The sequence below is a fragment of the Athalia rosae genome, chromosome 1, assembly GCF_917208135.1.
Source record: "Athalia rosae chromosome 1, iyAthRosa1.1, whole genome shotgun sequence".
NCBI classification, from domain to species: Eukaryota; Metazoa; Arthropoda; class Insecta; order Hymenoptera; family Athaliidae; genus Athalia; species Athalia rosae.
The window spans coordinates 1,005,936-1,029,117 of NC_064026.1; the positions used below are offsets into that span (position 1 = coordinate 1,005,936).

The following is a 23,182-nucleotide window of genomic DNA, read 5'->3' on the forward strand; positions in this document are numbered from 1 at the left end:
CTCAAAGTTATCTCGGGCACGAGGTCATAGTCGTTGATTAGCCTAAATGCAAACCACAATTACCGTTCCACGGAGGTTACTCCGTCGGGGTATCTCCTAGTCGAATGTGCATACTTCGGTGAAATTTCCATTTTCCATACAGCGTCTCGGTCAGGAAACTGGGAAGTAGTACCCCTGTCTTCGTAGTGTGACCGTATCGTCGCTCGGGAGAATTGTAATTTTCATTTCACGTGCGGTTGTTCTCAGCGTTAGACAGTCCGAACGACTTTTGTTGGTTCCGTCGCTGTCGCTGTTTCTCTGACGGAAATTAATGACTCCCCTAACGGTGTCACCTGATGTAATTGCCACAGCTGAGAGAATGCCAAAGACTCGGAAGCCGTGTACTTCGCAGATATTTGAGTAACTCCTAATCCGTGTGACGCTTCGGCCGTTGTGCACAAAAAAAAAAAAATGGCTCGTTGGATCAACATTTTTCACTTCCAAAATTCATCCGCCTGAAAAGAGATTCGCGGAAAAATTCTTTTGTCTTTTCAGACAGTAGTTCGCGCGACTTTTACGAAAAATAAAATTTTATTCTCGTTGTCAAAAATTTTTCCATAAAAGACAAGTTCACACTGCCGTGAAAGATGGATACGTCACTTTTTTCATTGACCCCTCCTTTATTGATTTTTTCATCTCTTTTTTTTTTTTAATGCCTAAAACCTCATATTTTATGGATTCGGAAGGGTCAGAACACCGGGAAAGAAGTTTGCGATCCGAATCCTGGGATCCATAAATTTTTCTCTCAACTGTCTTTTTTTTTGTTTTCCCGGTGAGACAGAGGTGTCGATCATTTCGAAACGTACCAGCTAACTCGCGACTTGCTAAAAGTTTTCCAATCGACTTCCCGTCGGAGGTATACCGTTTGGGCTTGATACAACTACTCCCGGATTCGTTGTTGAGTCGTTAATTAGAAAATTAATCAGATCAAATATAAATTGATATTTTGTACCGAAATACATGAGGAACGGAATGGAAATGGAATCCTCGCGAATCTTCGAATGTGAATAGGATTAGTTGGTAAAATGGTTCCTCATTAGCTATTTCACGTGACAGGTCTCATTTTATCTAACTTCTCTTCAACCGACCTTGTGCAAAGAATGACAAACTTATCGATACTTGTCAGACCACATATTGCGGTATCTCAAAGAGCGGTTATTGCTGGAATTGGAATGGAACGTTTCCTTCGCGCTCGTTATGCAGAAGACTGAAAAAAAATATGAAGAGGCTCGTTAGCGGCAGGGGAGAAAACGGCGGCGGGGGAGGGGGTGAATGTTTGCAATGTAACTCGAGGGTTCGACTTAGCCATGCTTGGCTCGAAATTTACACACAAAGGTAGAGATGATACGTGACTTTAGAGAAAATTTTTCTTTCGTTCAAATTGGCCAAACATAATCCCTTGGACAATTTGAGACTGTATTACACGGACTTTATCCACTTTTCAAACAACATTTCGAGCGTAACGAAGAGGATAAAAAAGCATTAGTCCAAAAAAAAAGTCACGTGTGGGTGAGAAAATGAAATTAAAAAAAAAAAAACGAAAATGAAAATGGGTCGTTTCATTAGCGGAGACCACGTCGCATCGTCTATAGCACCGAGTAAATTCGTAAATTGCGACTCTTCTTCACAGAGCTATAGCACATAATGAGACGTTATTCAGTTTCATATTTCACTTTTAAAACTTGGCAGAGATTCTTGCGTGCGATTTAAAAGTATATTTGGAAATCAAATATAACGGTGGGTTTTTGTCCCCCTGAAGTTTGATATTTCAATGTCGGAAAAATATTTTAGAGAATTGATAAAAATTATTATCGTTATTATTATGACTATACGCAGACGCCGCTGGTGAGGAAAAACATTCACGTGTATATATTATCACACGCAGTTTTCCGCTGGTGGCGTAGATGTAGTCAGACCGTTTCAAAATGACAAGAATTTATCTCGGAACACTAGAAAAATTACAGGAGGTAAAACAAATCGCGAGAAATCCTCCGACGATTTCAAAATGAGAAAACACAATGTATTATCATTATTAATCAACTGATTATCGGACGATACTTGAAAAGCGTACCGTGAGTCTCACCAGTGAGAATATAAGAGGTTTGCATAATTAAGTGCCGGATATCCGCGTACGCTATCGATCTTATGAATTTTCAATCGCTGACGTTCTTATTTTTCATTTCGTGACCCGATACTCGGATACATGTATACTTATTTAGAAGTATTGAAGAGCCACCTGAAACGAGAAACCCGCGCACAGCTGAGAGGCTTCGTTCACTCAATCAATCGCAGTCTTTAACCTGGCTTTGTATTTTCAGTACAATATCTCCGATAAATCTAACTTAACTCGATCTAGGAAAACGCGCGTGTGTTAAGCTAATTTCACCCGTACCGACTCGCCTCTCGTCTAATTTCATAACCCGCCATCTCGGCAAACTTCACGCGACGAGATCTTTTCCCCCATACCAGCTTTCAGATGCGTGAAAAAAAATTGAAATAAAAAGGAACATCGGTAAGGGTATTTCCACCTCTGCCGTTACACCTCAGATTCCAAGCATCGATCGCTCCGGGCACCAAAGAGACGACGCGATCCTGGTTCCCGCCGCTTCCTCTCCTCTATTCCGAGGATGGAAGATATTCCGTTCATGGCTGCGAGCAACGAACCATCGTATGATAATTTACGCCACTATATGTATAGCCCTCGGATAGACTCGAATCAATTATTATTCGGGGTAGCCGCGTGCGACCTTCGACATTTCATTCAGCGAAACCCCCCACGATTTGCAAATTTCTTACGCTAACGACCCCGGTGGTATCAATTTTCGTTATTTTTTCAGACCGATAACGACACAGTCTGAAGTAAAACAGTCCGATAGACGAGATTCATGGGTTGCTAGTAAGAAAAGACCTTTGTCCGATTAAGTGATCTTGGAACGCCGTGCACACTGTACGTAAATATCCATACGTAAACATCGGAACGGTTTCATTGATCGTTGTTTACACGAGGCAACGGCGAGCTGATCTCATTTTCTTGTATACCTGTGAGAACAAAGACGGGTTCTCGGTTAAAATACTTTTTGAAAAATGTGGCTGAAGAGCCCCTCTCCCGTTTGCTCGACCCTTCAAACTAACCTTAGTGCGGATAGCGGTCGTTCTCTCCTCATGATTCGAGGGGTTTCATCTACAGATATACCACATTTACAAGCGACACACACACCCCACTTTTTCCATTTCTCCCCCCCTCTCTCTCTCTCTCTTTCTCTCGACCGTTTGATTGAGTGTAAGGGGAGACAGATAAGGGGCAACCATAAACCCAACGACACAGATAACGCGCTGTTGAGCGAAGAGAAAGGAAAAATCCATAATTCCCGAAGAGCAAACAAATTATTTACTAAAAAAATGACCTTTGCTACCCTTGATAGCCTTGAACGAGTCTCCTCTCGTTTATCATCAAAGTATGCTAATTCGAAAACGGGCGAACTTCGCTCTAATGACGTCTCTGAAATGGCATCCAAGGGAAAGAAAAATCCGAGTCGAATACTCTGTAGAGTATATGCGTACGTCACGGTTCGCGACGCTCAACGAGAAACGACAGGAACAGTAGTCGACGCTCGGTGTCTATCAAAGAACGAATGAAACTTATAACTCAGAGGGCCTACACTTTACTCCTCCTTTTATTCGATGTTCTCGAGTATGGTTTACTGTGCAGAACTCTCACGCGAGTCATAAATTTTCAAGAACTTAGAAAAGTACAATTTATCTTATTCACGGGAGGGAAAGCAAAGGTACAAATCAACTTCAGGTGTGATTTCGTTTTCAACAAGTTGAACGCTGGGCATCCACCCTCCGTATCCGTTCTATGTCGACCTTCGCTTTAGTTTCGCAGGATCAATATTCATCGCTCGAGTAGGTGAATGTTAAACTTCCCTTCCATTCGAAAAAGTAAAACTATCACCTCATGAAACTTGGATCGAATGCGAACCGTACAAACTACGAAATATTGATTACGCGTGTCGCGAGCCGAGTCTTATTTCACACCCATCGTCGAACTGTGTAACCGACGCCGCGAGCTGGTCTCACTCGCAATCAGTCGTGAGGAGGCCCCAGCTGTTTTGCGGTACAAATGGAGGCCATCGACTGCATGACTGATGGATTCAGATAAATTTTCACCGACATCCCGAGGATTTGATTCTCCTGTTGGATGAAGGGGCGACGACCGACCCGGTCGATCTCACCGCGACGCCGAACTTTCTCAATATACTGGAGTCTCGATCTCCCCTATTTCACTTATTACAATTACGCCAGACCCACGCGTAAAACTGTGGTAATCTTATGCGACTGTGTGATCCGGCTCCCCATTTTCTGCCCACCATCTCCTAAATATTTACGGCGCCGTGACACGTGACTTTCATCTTATACCCGTCGTTTTCAGTTTTCCGTCCAGCCGAGCTGAGCTTCGCTCAACAACCCTTTCATGTGTTGCATGACTCATGATTCATTAATTATTCGCATTGTCGGGTAGCCGGGGGAAAAAGACAGCATGAGTTTTAGTTTGCTCGTTAAGAACACGAGTGCAGCGATCAACATGCGAAAATAATGAAGAATTATATTGGACGTGATAAGCGGAGGGTGTCTCGGCTCCTCTATCTCCTGATATTTATTTCATTATAACGTTGTTCTGTGTATCGAGGTAAAACTTGGTCGCGGTTTTGTTATACTAAAGGTGGTAATCTTGAGGAATGCCGCGAAAGTATATCCTACGGTATTGCGGCGTAGTTGCGCAACGGAAGTGTTATGAAATGGGATTTTGCAGTCTACTGAATTTCTTGTCACGGCGCCGTTGGTTTTAATCTCGAATTTTCAATCATGTTTACAGATAGCGATCGCAGCTTGAATCCGCCAATTGTTTTCATGTTGACAAAGTGTTGTGTAAATTTGACGATATTCCAATGATTTCCCCGTTGAGCTGAAAACATTTTTGGGGCATCTGACAGTGAATGAAAGAATAAGTAAAATATTGACATTGCAAAAGTAACCAACCAATCGAAAGACCCTGACAACGAAAATCACACGGACTCATTCCCAGTGTTTCGAGTGTTTAAAACATGTGCTCTAGAGAACGGATCCAATGGTCCTAAAACAAAGTTTAATAATCAAATAAATGTCTCAAGAAATTCAATAAGCGGAAATCGGGAGGAGATAACCGAATGACTAATTCACAATGGAGACACTTGATTTTGTCGATCGGAACTCGAGAAGCCGCTGCGATTACACCGACCGCGAGCGAAAGATCAGTAACAAATTTCCGATCCTCAATTCGCAGAAGTTATGGCTCTTCGGACCACGGGAACGTATCCTATTATTTTAACGCGCCCTCCGACAAAAGGACGTCGAACGGCACGAATTGTTATGTCATAAATTCGAACGGAATCGCGGGGAAATTCTAAAGTGCTTACTCAAACCGGGAACCGCACCTCAAAATGGAGTCTGCAAAGTTGAGTTCCGGACCTGCCCCAAATAGCCCTCCCGGCGCTCATCCCCCGGCAATGCCCGGTTACGGTATATCGGGAGATGGGAGCATCGATTACATAATCAGCGATTACATGGAACGCCTTGGTACGCGATTGAATATCCTCGAGACAGAGTTAAAGTACGCTTGGAGAGCACTGGATCTCCTCAGTCAAGAATACATCAAGATGTGGGAGCGATTGGAGAAGTTGGAAGGTTTGCTCTACGAACAGCAGACGGTTATAAGCCAATTGATCGAATTTTACGCGACCGGCGGCACTCCGGAGGGTATGACGGGTGTCGGTGATCAGTTGGTGACGCAGCAGAGTTCCGTTGGCGAGTTGGACGCCATCGCGGAAAGCCTGGGAGCGGCTATCGGCATCGAGGAGACCAGCGTTTTGAGAGAAAAATTGGCCCAGCAAGAGTTGGCGAGATTACACGGCATCACTCAGGATAGTACCGGCGCCGTGGCAGCTGTCACAGATATGCACAGAAACGTCCGTAATATTGATCGCGAGACGTTGGAAACCCTCGAAGAAGAGGCGAATACGCCGGACGAGGCGTTTTACAGGAGTCTGAATAACGCCTACCGCGAGGATCTGATTTGTGGTGAGACCTCGAGACCAACTTCGCAGCTGGGCATGATTTGGGAGGAGGCTGAGGAGGCCGAAGATGGAAATGGGAAAAAGGAGGCGGGTGACCAGTTCGAGCGAATTTCGTTGAAGGAAAAAATGGACGAAGGTCCGACCGAGGATGCCGAGTCGTTTGGAAAAACGGAAGCGCAACAAATAGTATCCGCACTCGAGGACGGGGATGACGAAGACGAAGGTGAAATATTCAGCGCTGCCGACTACAAAAGTTACCGCGGAAATACACCGTGCGTCAGCGAACAGGACCTGGCACAACTTTCGAGGCTGAGTTCCATCGACCAAGTGGCACTCGAAAAACTTCACGAACTGGACAGACTGACCACAAAACTTCAGAAAGACTCGCAAAATCTCAAAGAATTGCAATCCAGATTGATGGAGTCACCGAAACGCCAGTACGCTACCGAAAATGAAGCGAAATTAGCCGAGGAATCTTGCAGTATCGACGAACAGTTGAGGAAAATCTACGCCGAAACGGACGTCGACAACTGGACGTACTCCAGGAGCCCCGGATCGACGGGAAGATCTGCCTCGAGAGTCAGCACGGACAGCGGTATGGCCACGGATGCGGAATTCACCACAAGGTCCATTTCGCCAAGGGTGAACAATCAAAGAAGCAGTCTGGACTCAACTTCATCGACTTACACGCCGCCGAGATTGGGATACACCGCTGCTTTGCTCGAAAAAAGTCCAGAGCCGGTGATTCCGCTCCCGATTGATGTGGGAAACTTCGCGAAAGGCTACGCAGAAAATAAGGAACTTACCGATCTCATGGCGGAGAGCTTCGCAACGGTAACCTGCGCCTCGCCAACAATTTACAACACCTCCACCGACAAGGTGCCGTCCCCAACGCTGTCCGCTCACAGCGTTCACAGCGTACACAGCGTCCAGAGTTTGAGAACGCGGCAAGATGGTTACTTCGGCAGCGCTGCACGGCTCAATCTCGAGTTCACGGAGGGTAGGACACCTCCGAGTCCCTCGCCGAGTTCACCGCCGCCCCCTGCCCCCCAGGACTCCGGAGACAGTTTTCTCATGCCTGGCACGGATCCCAGAGCGCCGGATTCCTCGGACACAAAGAGGGCGCAAAGTCCAAGTTTCCCCAGAAGCACAGAAAAGTTTTCAACCCTTGACCAAGGCAGATTGAGCCCGCGAACTCCACATTCCCCAAAATCGCCCAAAGTATCGCCGAAACACGCAGCGAAGTCGAGCAACGTTAACATCGTCGCTGCCAAGTCGGATTCGGGACTCTCCTCGATGAGCGGATGGAGTAGTCTCGATAAATCACCGGGTTCTCCGAAAAGTTCGATAAATAAAATGATGACCTCGTACTCCGTGGACCACAGCAGATCGAGCTTGATCCCGACAACGCAGACGCTGCGCGTTTCCAGCCCCATACCGCCTCTTCCCGAAAAAACGCCAATCTTCACGCAGGAGCCGCTGTACGATACTCCTGAGGGAAGAGATGCTTTTGCCAGCTCGTCCCTGGCGAACGCCCACTCTACCGCGGACGCATTGTCGACGACGATAAATCATTTGTCGGCGTTTACCGCCGTCAAGTCACCCTCCTCCTCCCAAGACGAGTACAACTTCGTACCTCCGCCGGCTCCGAGCTCCGACAACCCCTGTCCGAGTCCTAAGCGACGTGCGCAAAGACAACAAAGTTTACAGCATACTTACGACTCAGTTCCTACAGGCACTAGTCTAGACTTTGTTTATCGCTCGGAACAACCTGCCATATATTCGGTCGCCGGTAGTAATCGTCAACAAGTGATAACCAGCGTCTATACCAGCGGTTCCGGATCTTACGTGTCCAGAACGGTGGATCCTGACAATTATCCCGAAATATTGGAACAATACTCGAACTATCCCGAAGATTACAGTCTTCATCCTTACCCGGCGGCCACCGTCACCAGCAGTAGCACTCATGGTAAAAAACCAACCAGAGCCATGTCCTACGGGGATGGAATGATGAATCACGAAGGCTACAAGACTGCCATGTACCGCACCATGTTCCCCACGGGTAACATCACCGACGCGCTCTCTTATTATCCGACCAGTGCGAATCTCCCGCGTACAGAATCAAACGAAAACTCGTGGCTGAGCTCCATGGAGGGCCAAATACCCCACGACTCTACCTCTTCGAGCATTCGCTCATTAACTTCGGACGGCAGCTACGCTCAGAGTCCGTACACGGACAGAAGATATCCCAATCCGCCCGCCTATCAATCGCAACAGTATCACGCTTACGCGAATCAAATGTACCCGCAGAACTACATGCAGCAACAACAGCAACAGTATCAACAGTATGGTCAAAGACTGACGCATTCTGAGAGTGTGCAACTCGTCGATGGCTACCAGAGACAATGGCAAAGAGAACACCAGTACCTCCAAGATCTCGAGGCCCCGAGATTGTCCAATATGGAACAGCAACAGGCGCAACAAGGGGATTATTACGATACCTCCGGGGTGATAGTATCGCAGTCCGGCTACATAAGCATATCAGCTGACATCAAAGATCACGAGGAACAAAAACCGTCTAAAAAGGTCCGGAGAGGGGCATCGCTCAAGAGCGCGATGAGTTCGATGAGTAACTGGCTGCCGGATTTGCATCTCAGCAAAAGATACAGGAGTCAATCGTTACCGGGAGGAGTCAGGAGGGAGGATTTGGACATGCCTCCGGATGGGATTCCTCAACAAAGACCACCCGGTGTTGAAATACCCGGAAGAGGACGAGGTCGTGTCGGACAAGCGGCTCGAAAGAAGAAGAAGCACACTCTGGTCTCGACGGTCTCGGGGATTCTGCAAAAGGCGAAGCGCAGGGGTCATCAGACCCAGTCGCTTTCGGATCCTGAACAATCGGAAACGGAATGGAGCAGCGGACGGCAAAGCGGATTATCCGAAGATGAGGACAGCGCTCTGTCGGATGCGACGCAAGATGTTGCTTTTTTTGCCAAGGTGAAATCGAGTGGAAAGAGAAAGCAAAACCAACAACAAGCCCAGCAGCAGCAACAAGCGCAACAATTGCATCAGCAACAGCAACAGACGATACTGCAACAGAAGGAACTCATGCAGCAGCAGCAGACAATACAACAGCAGCAGCAGATACTCCAACAACAGATCCAGCAGCACCAGGAACAACTACAGCAACAAGTGGCTCAGGAAAACGTTATAAAAGATCAAAGGAAACTGGACGGCAGTGAACACGAGTTCTCTGATAACGTGGCGGGGGAAGAGGAAGCTTCCGGTAAGAGTACCGGCTCCGGATCCGGCGGATCTTCGATATTCGCTACCGTTGGTGATATCAAAAGGTCGGCGGGAAGCTCGGACGAAGCGCCGAATGAAAAAACGCCGAAATTACCACCGGTCACATTGATGGGTGGTGCGAGTATGGAATTCGCGGTGTCTCGAGCTCTCGGAAAATATCGTCAGAGGCAATCTTCGTCCGTGTCGGATGACCAGCCTCCCAACGAAGACATAGGGATGGACAAGAAATCGGACGACGGTCTCATTCAACCTTTGGACACCAATTTCGAGTACGCCGAAGAGACGGTATCCGAGAGGGATGAAAAGCCCAGTATCGCCAAGCCCCCCGAACTTGTGACGAGTATATCCGAGGAGGCTCCGCCGTCCGAAGGTAGCCCTTCGGCGTCCAGTTTACGAGGACATACAACGAGCGGAAGTCGTTTTTTACCCAGGCATCAGCAGTCCCTGGAAATACCTTGGGGACGGAGTGGTGAGGCCGATGAAGACAACCGGAGTACCCACTCTTATCGAAGCACGTCCCGCGTGTCTTCCAGGAGACAGAGTACCGAGGATTCCATAGACTCGGAAGATGAGTGGTATTGTTACGAACTGAGGAAACTCGAAGAACTCGAAAGACAGTCACAGATGGAGATGGAGATGGGTATTATTCGCGAGCCAGATGAAACAGAACCTTTCGAACCTGACGAGGACGTTAAAGAGCGGATGTCTTTCGTACTTCGCGAATTAAGGCTGAAGGCACAACCGAAAGACGAGGTGCTCAGCAAGGAGGAGTACGCGCGTAACGCCAGGATGAACGGCACGATGAGAGATCACGAGAAAGAGCGGGAGATGGAGAGATCGCGTGACCGGGACGAAAGGCCGATACCCAAACGAAAAACCGCCGAAAGTGTCGAAACCGTATTCGCCAGGGTAACGGATTATCACACGTGGGCTCACGAAGAAGAAGCCAGAAGAGAGGAGAGGATGGAACCGCCGGAAGAAGGTTCGTCGGGCGAAACATCCGGCCCCGACAGTCCCGGACATTCGATGGACGAAGAAGAAGACGAGCTCCCGAACGAGCCACATTCGCGAAGAAGTTCCAGCGGTTCGACGCTTCGCCACGGTGATAAACATCTTCCAGGCTCGGACTCGCTGTCCAGAGAAGGTAGCGTAAGTGTACCACCTAGTGAGGTATCCGTCAGTATCCCAGGGGGTTGGGATTCAGAAAGCACTGTCTTAGAAGGTGACAGAGAAGACGCGGGAAGTGAGGAAACCGGGACAACGGCTACCTTGAGTCTACCGAAAATAAAAATTGACTCTTCGTCGTGCGGGAGTTCCGACGCAACGTTGAAGGAGGGTCAAGCCAGTCCTGGTCCACCCGCGTCGAAATGGAAACTGCTGAAGGCGTTGAAAGAAAGAAAGGCCGAAGAAAAACTGAAGGAGGTCGAGGACGCGAAGACCCAAGAAACCACCGTAACCCATCCTCCGACGGCAGTGAGTATCATGATAAAGTGAGGGCACGAAAATCTTTGTAAGGCATATTCGCGATTCAGTTGGGCTAAAATCTAACACGGTTATCCGCTATCTCGGAATATCAATCCATCATTATGTAAAGGAGTTCTGACCGTTGCCGGCGCTCCCTAAATCCTAAATCAGAGTCCATAGCCAGCCAATCTCGAATGTATCTTACAAACGCGTATAAATATAATGTACGCGCATCGTGAATTATTATCGAACTATCCGAAAGCACACGTAGAAAAAAACCAAGACGAAACAAGCGACGAAAGAATCATCCCGTCGGTCAATACGTGAGATTTATCGACGAAAGAAGTGTGTTTCACGATCCCTCTAATATTTAACTCCGTTCGTTTCGTCGATAAACGAGGTGTTACGCGTCATCGATACCAGACCGCACAAACGGTACTTGCAACAAGTATTCACATAGGTATTTTCACCGGCATCTGAGGTATGACACACAAATGAACTAGTCAATTCAAAGAAGGCACCATAGACGCTTCGCGTAGCAATATTTCCAAGAGCCTACGAAGAAAAAAAAAAAACCCTCAATACTCTACGAGTAATGGTCAATGAGTGCGTATACATAAATATAGGATAGGTAATTAACTGTAATGTACGTTAAATATATACCTGTTATATTCTTAGAGGAAGTTTCACGACTGTAGTATATATCATAAATGTAAGTAGTCGCAATGCTTCAAAAACCGACGTCGATCTAGTGTGGGTGAAAAAAATTCTGCTCGAATGAAACAGCAGGAAGGATTGGAGAAAATTGAATTTTCAGCTGAAGATTTTTTTTCGCATGCATTGGTATCGTCGCGTCGGAAATTCACGCACATCGAATCACTTCTAACGCCATCATCAATTCGAGTCTCTGATAACAAATATTGATAGTAATTGTAGCGTACTCCATTCATAGCGGCACTCTTTAACGCACAACTTCGAATGTTAAAGCGATCATGTGAAAATAACCGTAAGATGTTCACGGAATTTGAAGGACCGAAAATTATATTTACAGTCACGACAGCAATTCCGATGAGAACTAGAAAATTGTTATCACGAAGTGATCTTGTATTCGAATTCGTAATGTCCGTCGACGAAGCACGCCTATAGAAAATGGAGAACCTGAATTTTATGCTTAACGGAGTCGAGACTTCGCCCACTATTTTATTTCTACTCTAATCCGAGCCAATCAATTAGTCGCTTTTCGGGGATTTTCGATATCCCGCGACACGAGCAACGTGATGGATGTAGAGAAAAGAGAAGGGTTTGAAAATTCGAAAAATTCGATCACGTCGAGCAGAAATAATCGTCGCAAAAATTCAACTACATCGGAGATGACATTTTTTTATTACCAATTTCACCATCTGAAGCGTGAATAGAATATTTTGAAAGTTGCTGTAATCCAATCAACGTCCGAAAAAATCCAATCCAGTATGGTGAAAGCGTCGAGAGTATAGATGGGATACTCCATCTACTCTCAAGGATAAAAGTAGACGAACTTTTTTGAGCGTCGTGATCGTCTTGTGAGGCAAAGACAAATCTACGGAAATTCGAGTCCATTGTGTCCGATGTTCGAAAAAAAAGTCAGCGCGCTGCCCCGGATGACCACGGCTTCGTTCATTACGTCATTTCGAGTGGTTCTTTTTTTTTTTTTTTTTGACAGGAAATGATAAACGTGAGTTTTCAAATTTTCGATCACTCGTTGGGTATAGAATAAACATCGTACGTTCATTTTCGTGACTTGATACGCTGTGCGATCACTTCTGGCACATTTCATACCTTCATCTAATGTCTTAGAATGTAAAGAAAATACATGCTTCCGTATCTAAAGACTTGCTCTAGACTAGCACACAATTTATAGGGATATAATATCGTGAGTTATACATACTTTACTTTGTCGTATGTAAGTATATTCGGTGTTAGGATTATACAAAGTGAAGAGACAAAAAACAAAATTAGAAAAAATTGTGAGAGAAAATAAAAAGAGATACGAAAGAAGAAACTAAAACTAGTTAAACGTATTACAGGAGACGACGAAGTATTACAGTCAAACTGATCGATACCAATATTGATCAAATAAACGTATCAAGTATTAAATAATGTAAGCTCCGTTATTATCTGTTACGCTACATACGATCACACTCGCGTCAGGGCCCATTGGCACAGCTGCGTGATAAAAGAGAAAAAGAAAAAGGGAAAAAAGTCCGGGATTTTTTTCATTCGTTTTCAAATCGCACAAAATTATTTACCAACTAGGTAGAAATCATATGAACGCTATACTGGCACGAATCCCGGTAATATACTCACGATATATTGGACATACGTATATAGATATATGTTTCCACGCTCAATTGCAATTACATGCATACGATATACCTGTATTATGTATTACATGATATGTGAAAATCCATTCCATATTGCAGCTGCAGCTTCACGCGCACGGAATCATTGCAAATTTATTTGTTTACCAGTTTTATTTCACTCTGATGAGGAAAAAAAAAAATAATTAATTAAAATAAACACGTCAATCCGCGTCCGAGGTGATTAATTATAATTACACGCGATCACTCCTTTGAAATAAATTCCTTAACGGTATTTCACCCGACTGTCGTGGCTTATAATTATTTTTTAAATCATTCCGGCACGGTATCGATTTTTTTTCGGGCGACAGTCTTTTTCGGATCGGTATTATTTAGATCGTTCCAATCACGGTTTAGATTATACATTGATTCTCCTCGGTCGTTGCCATATTGCTATCTATAGATATAGGGTATCCCATCGTCATCGCTAAATATATAATGTTATAATTTACAAAGTTATATAGGCGCGTGGTTGGTGGGTAATCATAACGTTTAATATTATCACATTATGGTCATTGCATGTCGGTTTACCGCATGTGAACCAAAGGCACTAAGCCATACCGGTTTTCAAATGAAATTTTCTGCAGCTATCGTTAAAATCGTTGACCCGAAACATCGTGTACGTTGTTGTTTTTTTTTTTTTTTTTGTTTTTTTTCCATCGATCCCGAAAACGTATGAAAACTAACAATTGAATTAACGAGTAAAAAAAAGTCGGTACATTCAATTTTTACATACCATATAATATACATATGTGTATGGATATGTAGTATGATACTTTCGACGAAGAAGCAAATGAAAAAAGAATAGATGGGGTAAAATTTCATTCGGGATTAAATTGGAATCAACCGATATGCAAAATCAGTTATACAGATACGTTCCAGGTTCGAGCCACGACCAAGAATAATGCCCTCGTACAATTACTTATACCCTAATTAATTATCGATTATAACTGGTGTTAACGAGGAGACCAACAATTTCGCACTTTTATACGAAACAATTTTTCGGCGCCTATAACGATAACTTTGATGCGTTATAACTATTAATAGTATTACGTCATACTCTCCGACTATACGCGTACACATGTAAAGTATAGTCAATATTATTTTATAAATCTCGATTCTGCCACTACGATATATATATCTACATACACACAAGTATATGATAAAATACAAAATAATAATTATCGAAATATCGCTATTTCTTATGGAACGCAAAGTGTAAGCAGGCAGCGTCTGTGTCAATTAATAATTATTACAATTATACAATGGTAGAGTTTCATGATAGTTTGCATTTTACACATACGTATACATGGTGCAGATATATAATTTATATAACCACGTCTATCGTAATATAATTACGTGTAAAGAATAAAAAAAAAAAAAAATTGGATCTACGAGTATCCAGGGTCACTTCAACTTAAACATTATACATGTATCATCGCGTAAGATGATGAAAAAATGAAAGGATAAAGAAAATGGTAATTTTCCGTTCACCGAGCAAAGAACTTCGTACACCTTTCAAGATGCCGACGTCTCGAAGTAACCTAACCACCCTTGAAATAATTCTCGAGGGTATGGAATCCATCGCATCGAAATAGACCAACAACATCTCTTTATCCATTATACCCCGCTGCTGTCGAATACCTCGTTGATTTCGAATTTCCGATAATTGCGGTTGGTAATTTTTCACCCTCGCATTTTTGTATCCGGTTTCAATTGGCGCTGGATTGACGAAATAAAGTGGACGTGATACGGTTGCAAAATTTCCGTGTATCGTTTACAGTTGGTTGAAATACATATATACATATAACGGAGCAACGCGCGGGTATGTCAAAATTAATTTGGTAAATTATAATCGAGAAGAGAGCGACGAGAGGAGGGGGGCGAAGCGTTTAATTATAGAACGGTCAGTCGCTACAAAATATCACGGAAATAATTAACGTTGCGTACGACGTTTGGTAGAAAATAATTGGTAGTCTGTTTCGAGAAAAGAGTTCAGACCGCGAAGGGGTTGGCTGGTGTCGGAGGTACTCGCGGCGTCGGCATGTCGGCGTCGTTTATATATATACATAGTATACATAAGGTATAATGTATACATATATATATATATCGACGTCGGTAGCAGCTCACCAGAACTGTACAAAGTTTTGAATTGCAACGATGATGGAGAAAAAACCGTATATTAATTAAAAGGTTTGTGGTAATTAAAAAGTTCACGCATCTCAAGATTTCAAGTGAATTCTTGATTACCAACGGGGTTGAAACGAAATCCGCGTTAAAACGGGGCTTTCCGCTTTATATACCCTGTCCCGCGCGGCCGTTGTACTTAAACTTTATTATATCGTACAAGATTACGTGAAATTTTTTCAACGAACGCGTACATCATATCACTCACACGCACGCACACGCACACACACACACACACACACATCGCGCATCATATCGTACGTGAGACAAGGCCTTGCACCTGAACGGATAAAGTTAGAAATAAATGTGAAAGAATAAAGCGCAGCGACGAGTTACGAGACTTTCTCCCCCAGCATCTTCCGGAACTTTGTGTTTGACATGCTTCTGCGTGAATTCCGCTTCCAGTTTCTCGTTCAACCGGGAAATCGCACGAGAAACCTATATAACGTCCCGTAACGTCTGAAACTCCCGTTAAACCTACGTTTCCCCTTCCTCGTGCCGAACACTTTACGTTTCGCATTTCGCGCGTACGTTTCACGTTACAAATTTTATCTCCCGTACGTAACGAGCCGCGCTTTTCTCGACCTGTTTCCGGTAATTTCGAGAGACGCACCTCACGGAGTCTGAAGTAGAACGTATACACTATACATATATCGGGTACAATTTTCACCAGGTACGGGATCCTTTCATCTCACATTCCGGAATGGCTACAGATTATTACGTCAGATATGATATACCCCTCCATCGCAGCGGGTGGCCTCGGGCCCGGAATATCCTGCAATTCGCGAACTTTTCACTCCTTTGCTTCCATGCAAAGCCCACATAAGAGGCTTAATCTATCTCCGACGAATAAGGCAACCTCGTTAAAAGCACCGCGCGCATCTTCTCGCAGTCGAGACGTTTGCAAAATTACAATCACCCTGCGAGCTCGAATTCGGGACGATAGGTGTGCCTTGCATTGAGGCTTGTTAGTCTATTACTCGTACCTACCAACCAGGTACGTAGTCGAGGTAATACCTGTAGCGTATGTACGCATCTTTCGCGTCTTCGTTACAGATGCATGTATACAGTGTACGTTTTGCGGCAGACTCCGAGTTCGCACGCGACTTATCCTTTTCTTCGACCGTATTTGCATAGAATAATATACCGCGTTAAAAGCAACGCCGTTCGCACTCAACTCGCACGGAACACGAAAAAATTAAGAAACGAAAAACACGGAGATAGATTCATAGAAAATTCACCGAGACAAACTCATTGCGTGAGATTAGCCTGAACTGGATTTACTACAAGCACGCAGGTGTAGAGCCTAATAATTACGGTATACACACACGACCGTACGTTATCATTACACATATATGGGTCAGTCACATATCATATGCACGCACGGTGGGACACGCACAGGCGACCTCTGAAACGCAAGACTAATCCGATGTTATGTAATCTCATGTGTACGGGTAAAATATATGTAAGCGGGTGCGGCGTCGTCATTTTTGAAATATGTCATAGAAAAAAAAAGTGGTTTTTCTCAAACCTTAAGGTCGGCGGAAGAATATGAATAATGGTCTGTTAATGGGATTATATCTGCGGAGCGTTGATGAACTCGGATAAGAACTAATAATAACGATGATGATAATAATAATGTATAATAATAACGAAGCCGCCGAGGGTGATGTGATAAAATTAAGTTACATCTGTTTTGAACGGACTGACTGTACATTCGTACAAATTTAAGGGGAGTCGGTTCAACTTCGATAATAATTGTCTTGTGTGTTAATTGAACAGAACTGAATAATGATTGCGAGGAGACGGGACATAAATGTTTCGGATTTTATTTGACAATATGCGCAATTATTCGCTGGGGTTTTCATCGTATTGTTGATTGCGATCATTCGTAACCGTTGGCCTTAGGATTTGAGAAATTTTCACAACATGATATATCATCTTTCCATATCATTAACATTGTACTAACACTAGATGTCATATCATTATCATTAAACGAGAAATGAAAAAAAAAAAAATCATTAAGTAAAGGGCAAAAAAAAGAAGGAATTATCATCGATCGAAGTTAATATGGCTTGATATAGATAATAGATATTTAAATAATTAGAATGTGTGAGCTACATATATGTAGAATGTTGATAAGGCCTAATAGATAACTGAACCAATTTCGTTGTAAGTGTTGCTTATAAAAACGTATGAAATATGATTGTAAAGGGAAAAAAAAACAAAAATTATAATAATACGCGAGCTACTACAGATATTTCTTTATTCTTCCGAATTTCCGGTAACGCCTGATCAGATTAAAAAATTTACAAAAAAAAAAAAAAAACGACGCTATGTATCATAAGTATTTACGTGTAATTTTCGAAATACCGATACAATTATTTCGAAAAGCACGAAAATCGTAACAGGAATTGAATCGTTTCACGAAAAAGAAAAATCTCCTCCAGCGTCTGTATGATGATTTTTTTCTGGTTCTGCGTTTCCGGAATGGCCCACATAGTGGTACAATAAACGACGAGTATAAAATTACATCGAAGGACGTTCTTCCAGCAAGAGATTTAAAAAAGTATAGAGATCGACAAAGAGATAATTATTAGGTGCTGAATGAAATACCAAAAGAGAGAAAAAAAAAAGAAGAAGAAGATAAACTTCGGTATGATAATTCTACCTGGTAATGTGGCGAAAAGATTTGTTATTTCTACTGACAAACAATAACCACGTGGGATACTAATTCTAACACTTGTTACGCTGTCTATAAGTTTATCTATACATGTATTATAATGATACTTATATTATGTACATCGACGACAAAGATTCTTATACCTATTAAGAATATGATATTTATATGTACCGTTAAAACGTACCCCTTTGTTTCGCGAGGCGAGAGGTTTAAAGGCGATGACGCGAAAAAGCTCAGTTTCCAAATGCGCCGATGAAAATGATCGACCGCACGGTCGACGATTGATTGACAAATAATTCTACCCCCAATACGATCTCCTCTTCGATCCTCGAACCTCGCGAGAAACAAACGAACGTATACATGCTACCCATACCTATACCGTAATAATGTGACTCGCGCGTGATTTCGGACGATTTGCAAAACTGCATTTTCTTCCGTTAGTCTGCGAACTTCTCAGAGATTATTGACGATCGATGAGAAGTTTGACGTTTCAGGGGGTAAATGCGGCGTTCGTTTTTCGTCCGATAATTACGTACGCAATTACCTATGTTCATTGATTATAATTGGCAAAACATTGTGCGTATGCGGCCACAGAATTAGCAACGATGATCACGACTGTACACCTTACAGAGCCCTTGCATAGCGAATATTGCAAAACGGTCGAAACGAGAGCTAATTTATTTCACTCTTTTTTTTTCCATCATGGCGGGGAACATGAATTAAGTTTATTGTAGTTCCATTGTTTAGAGTCAGAGACAGAAAAACCTGAATAGTGGTGCTATAAAACTGCTTCACGGCATGCAGGTACATAAAGATTTTACGACTTCTGGTATGTAGACGTAACTCTGTACTCCACATTCGGCATTGTAAAGGCAGTAAAACGTGGAATCAGTTTTCCATTTATCAAATGCACCAGTTTTCGCTGGATATCCGACTACGCTACTTTCCGGCTTCGCGTTTCTTCTTCCATTTCGCACCGTTTCCGCAAATATCCGATATCTGGGTTCCGATACAGGCGAGAAAATATCTGCGTATAATCCGTGAAACGGAATTATGAAAAGTCGTCAGTAGCAGATCCAGAGAGATTCGTAAAAAAAAATGAATCCACCCGAGTTAGCTCCAGTTCTGTGGCCGCATCTTTTTGATAAGACTGTACATCATTATATTTAATATCCAATTATTACCTTCGTTTCTTCCTTTATGATTTATCGTTGCTAGCTTGTTTTAATAAAAATTGTTTTTTGTTTGTTAGAATGGCAGCGGACCCGGAGGTGATGCCAGCGGACGCAGCAATGGGTGAGTTGACGATTTTTATTCATTCGTATTTTATTTCCGTTCTTTTCTTCAGCCTCGCGAACAGGAGCTTTCCTTTAAAGCACGTTTCTAAAAGGAGCGAGATTATCTGGTTATACAGTTTTATAGGGCGTCCGTATTTCGAAGCCTCCCTATAAGCGTTATCGACACTTATCCGGCTTGGTCAGTTCTCTCGTTTTGTTATATTTTTTTTTTTCCCCCGAATCTCGTTCCCCTTTGCACTTTTTTTTTCGAAATTTAATACCCGGGTATAATTGGCACCTATACGGTATCCGCGGAGATGAGATGTTATGCACGTGGGGGATCTCTCGCGAATGAATAAATCATGGGAATACCGATGGACGGCGTGAAACTGGGACGCTTAGCTGTCCCCGTGTACGCGTACGAGTAGATATTGCATCGCGGCGTCGAGCGTTTCGTGTAAAGACTGTTCGTACTCACAAGTCCGGTGGTGTAACCTAGATTCTGGAGTGACCATAATTTTACATACGCCATACCGTTGAACTTGTTTGAGCGATCGAAATTAGCGGTAAGGTAAAGAGACTGGTTAAGGGAAATTTACTCCCTCCAGGGTACGTTGCTCTCCGCGATTTACCGTTCCAATTATTCGTAACAGCTCAACTTTATCGCGTCCGGTCGCGGTATACTTCGACTTAACTCGAATTAGAAAAATTTTTCCACTATTTTTAGTGACGATTCACGTGATATTTTCACCCGCTTGCACGTATTATTGGTAACTTTTGTGAATATATACGTAGACACCGAGCGTGCGAAGGTAGACGGGTGTGGGGCATTCCTATAGGAGATCGAAGCTCCCGAGTGCCGAGTAATAATAAGGAATAATTACATTTGTTTCCAGCCATCCCGGAGATAACCCATTCTACAGCAACATCGACAGCATGCCGGACATTCGGCCACGTCGCAAGTCGATACCCCTGGTCTCTGAGCTGGTACGTAATTTGCTCTCTGCCTTCGTCTCTTCTCCTACTTTCTTTCTCTTATATCTCGTATCTTCTTTCGCCACTTCCGTTTCCCATCGTTTCCCGTCAATTCCATTATATTTCCCCTAACTTTCGCTCACTGTTCATACATTGTCGATTCCCTCTTTTTCTTAAACTCTTTCCACGTCTCGTTGGAAAAAAAACAAACTCGACTCCGATTAATCGGAGAAATTAATTATCGTTACATACAAAGACCTGTCACGTGCCGATACCCAAGGTTACAATGAAAAGGTTACAACGACGATATCATCCGGCTCTGAAACTTTCGGCTCAATTTTATCCTCTTTTTTTTTTCTTCTACGAACAAACTCGTCGGAGGAAAAAAAATCGGAGAAAATTCTACACCTATTTCGGTCTCTCCGAAGTAGAGATCTCCTGATTATTATCACCGTTATTATTATTATTATCGGGAGATTTCAGTCGTCAGGGTTATATTGACGTCGTTTGAAAAAGTTGCACGGTTTTACCTACCGTCGTTTCACCTTTCACCCCCTTGGTTATTGCCGCACGATTTTACTCATACCTGTTCAGGGACAAGGTAGCGACGGTTTCCTTCAGGCCAAGGGGTTTTTTCAAGGACGTAAAACTCGGAAACCTTTCTATGCCCTTTTGACTTTTCACGAAGATCGCTCATCGTTATCTCACCTGCAAACTGGGGACGGGGAAGGAATTTTACATCCTGTTGTTTTTTTTTTTTTTTCTTTTTTTCTCGAGAATTTCTAGATGATTTCAACCGCGGTCCACGAGAGTGCTCGTACGTAGGTATGAATCAACTATCGTTCCCCAGTATTTGTATGGAAGATAAAATTGAAATGCATTTTCGTGAATTGGATAGTTGACCATTATTTGGTATAAACGAGCAATTAACCACTGGCCTGAAACTAGCCGTTGTTCTCGAAATACCTGCAAGAAGAAACCGCATTATTATGCATTCGCGTGTACAACCAACTCCCAGCCCTGTGTGTTTGAAATCTGCATACCAAATGACGATCATTTCATTAAGTCTTTGCCGAGAGTACACGAATGGCAAAGTACGCCCAACGAATGGCATACCCAAGTAAATACCGGAAACAGAAATTAACCTCGCTAACAACGTCGCCGTCGAAATTCCTCAACCTCAACGTCAAATTTTCTAAATGTTGTGTCTCTCTATCGTTTTGTCGGCGACGATCGATTACCGCCGGATCGAAATTATCCGGCTCTCAGAGAGTAAATGACGAGAGACTCATTTTCCTAAAACTTGACATTCGCACTACGTTGTCGACAAATCGACGGTGTATTTCCCTATATTTATAATGTGTGTTCTACGTTTCAGTGTATCGTCACCTCGTCGCACCCCATTACACCCCTCCGTCCTCGCCCCGTGTTATTATACCCCTCGAATTCAACGACTTCCCAAAGAGAGAAAAAATATATTTGTTCGATGTCCCTCGTAACCCCGTCCCAATACACACTTTTCCCTGAGAAACATTTTTTTCGCGAAAAAGAATATACCTATACAGTCATCTTTGCCGACACATACACGCACCTTCCGCCGATACACCACCTATTCCTCTTAATCGGGGTGAAGAAGACAAAGAAAATCCAATCCCTTTCACCCACTTTTATATCCAAAGACGACCGAAAAAAAAAAAAAGCCAGATTTTCCCATCTTATAAATACCACGGAATAAAAATAGGATCTGATTTTTGTCGCACTTTTTTGGTTGAATCGTTTGTGTGTCAGTCCCTTCGGTAATTGATCCTCTGAATGTTAAGTGTATAAAAACTACGTCATGAAAAATAATTTTTTGTCTAATTGTTGGTTACGTATATATTTTTTTTTATCGTTTCCTTATTTCGATTTTGTTATTCAGAAGCACATTAGTTGCCCTGTGAAACAGGATCCCATAATAACATTCGGTTCTTAAATGAAAAGAGAAATAAGCCATCCGCGGTCATGAAATGGCCCTGCACCGGGTTCGAAAAATCGCATAACCTTGTTCGTTTGTGCAGCAAATTGAGAACATTTTGTCATTTTTGATATAGCGGAACATTGTCTTCGCTAATGATAAACACGGAGACTGGAAATTGAGGGAAGAGGTACGTACGTACGTATGAGAAAGACCATAGGTAGAGAAAAAAAAAAAACGCTTGAGATTTCACAGTAGACGATGCGACAATAAAATTCAAGATTTGGAAAAAATTGATATCCCGTAATTGTTAACATTGTCGCGGCTTTATTGAACAACATTATATCCGTATGAACGACACAGTAGTACGTATTTTGCATATGTATAAAGTTTCCGCTAAATAGTATTATTTGCCGCTATATGTACTTTCAATTATGATATCGAATAACTTAGACACGTGATAACCACCAACCACAGCTGAAAGAGTAAAAAAAAAAAAAAAAAAAAGAGTCGCAATATTTTTTATCCCCCGCAGAGATCAGTTGATTATACGTAAAGTTGCACAGCGGACTGCAGCAGGCTAAAACATCCATACCCTCAAATTTTGCTCCAGATTATATAATATTTACACATTAAAAATTTCCGCTTCGTTACAAAACCTCCTGGAGTAAATTATTCGCTGTCCTGAATTTCCCGAGTATAGCGATCCCGCAATTCGATTGATTCCCGTATTGAATTATGAAAAGCGAAAATAATTTCCTCAGTTCTAAAAAATATGTTTTTTTCTC

General features: G+C 43.1%; 1 protein-coding gene across 15 annotated transcripts in view; it reads left to right on the forward strand.

Annotated features, from left to right (window-relative positions):
• The window catches only part of LOC105693419 (protein unc-13 homolog B), a 171,030-nt gene that overhangs the window by 110,570 nt on the left and 37,278 nt on the right, over window positions 1-23,182 (forward strand). For 7 of the 15 annotated variants that reach the window (XM_020856630.2, XM_048654564.1, XM_020856631.2 and 4 more), the window contains 2 exons: window positions 19,441-19,484; window positions 20,362-20,452. In XM_020856630.2, the coding sequence (XP_020712289.2) occupies window positions 19,441-19,484; window positions 20,362-20,452 (135 nt within the window). Of the gene's footprint in view, window positions 1-740; window positions 10,932-19,440; window positions 19,485-20,361; window positions 20,453-23,182 lie in introns of those variants that run through there. The other 8 variants (XM_020856623.2, XM_020856616.2, XM_020856625.2 and 5 more) reach the window with 4 other exon arrangements.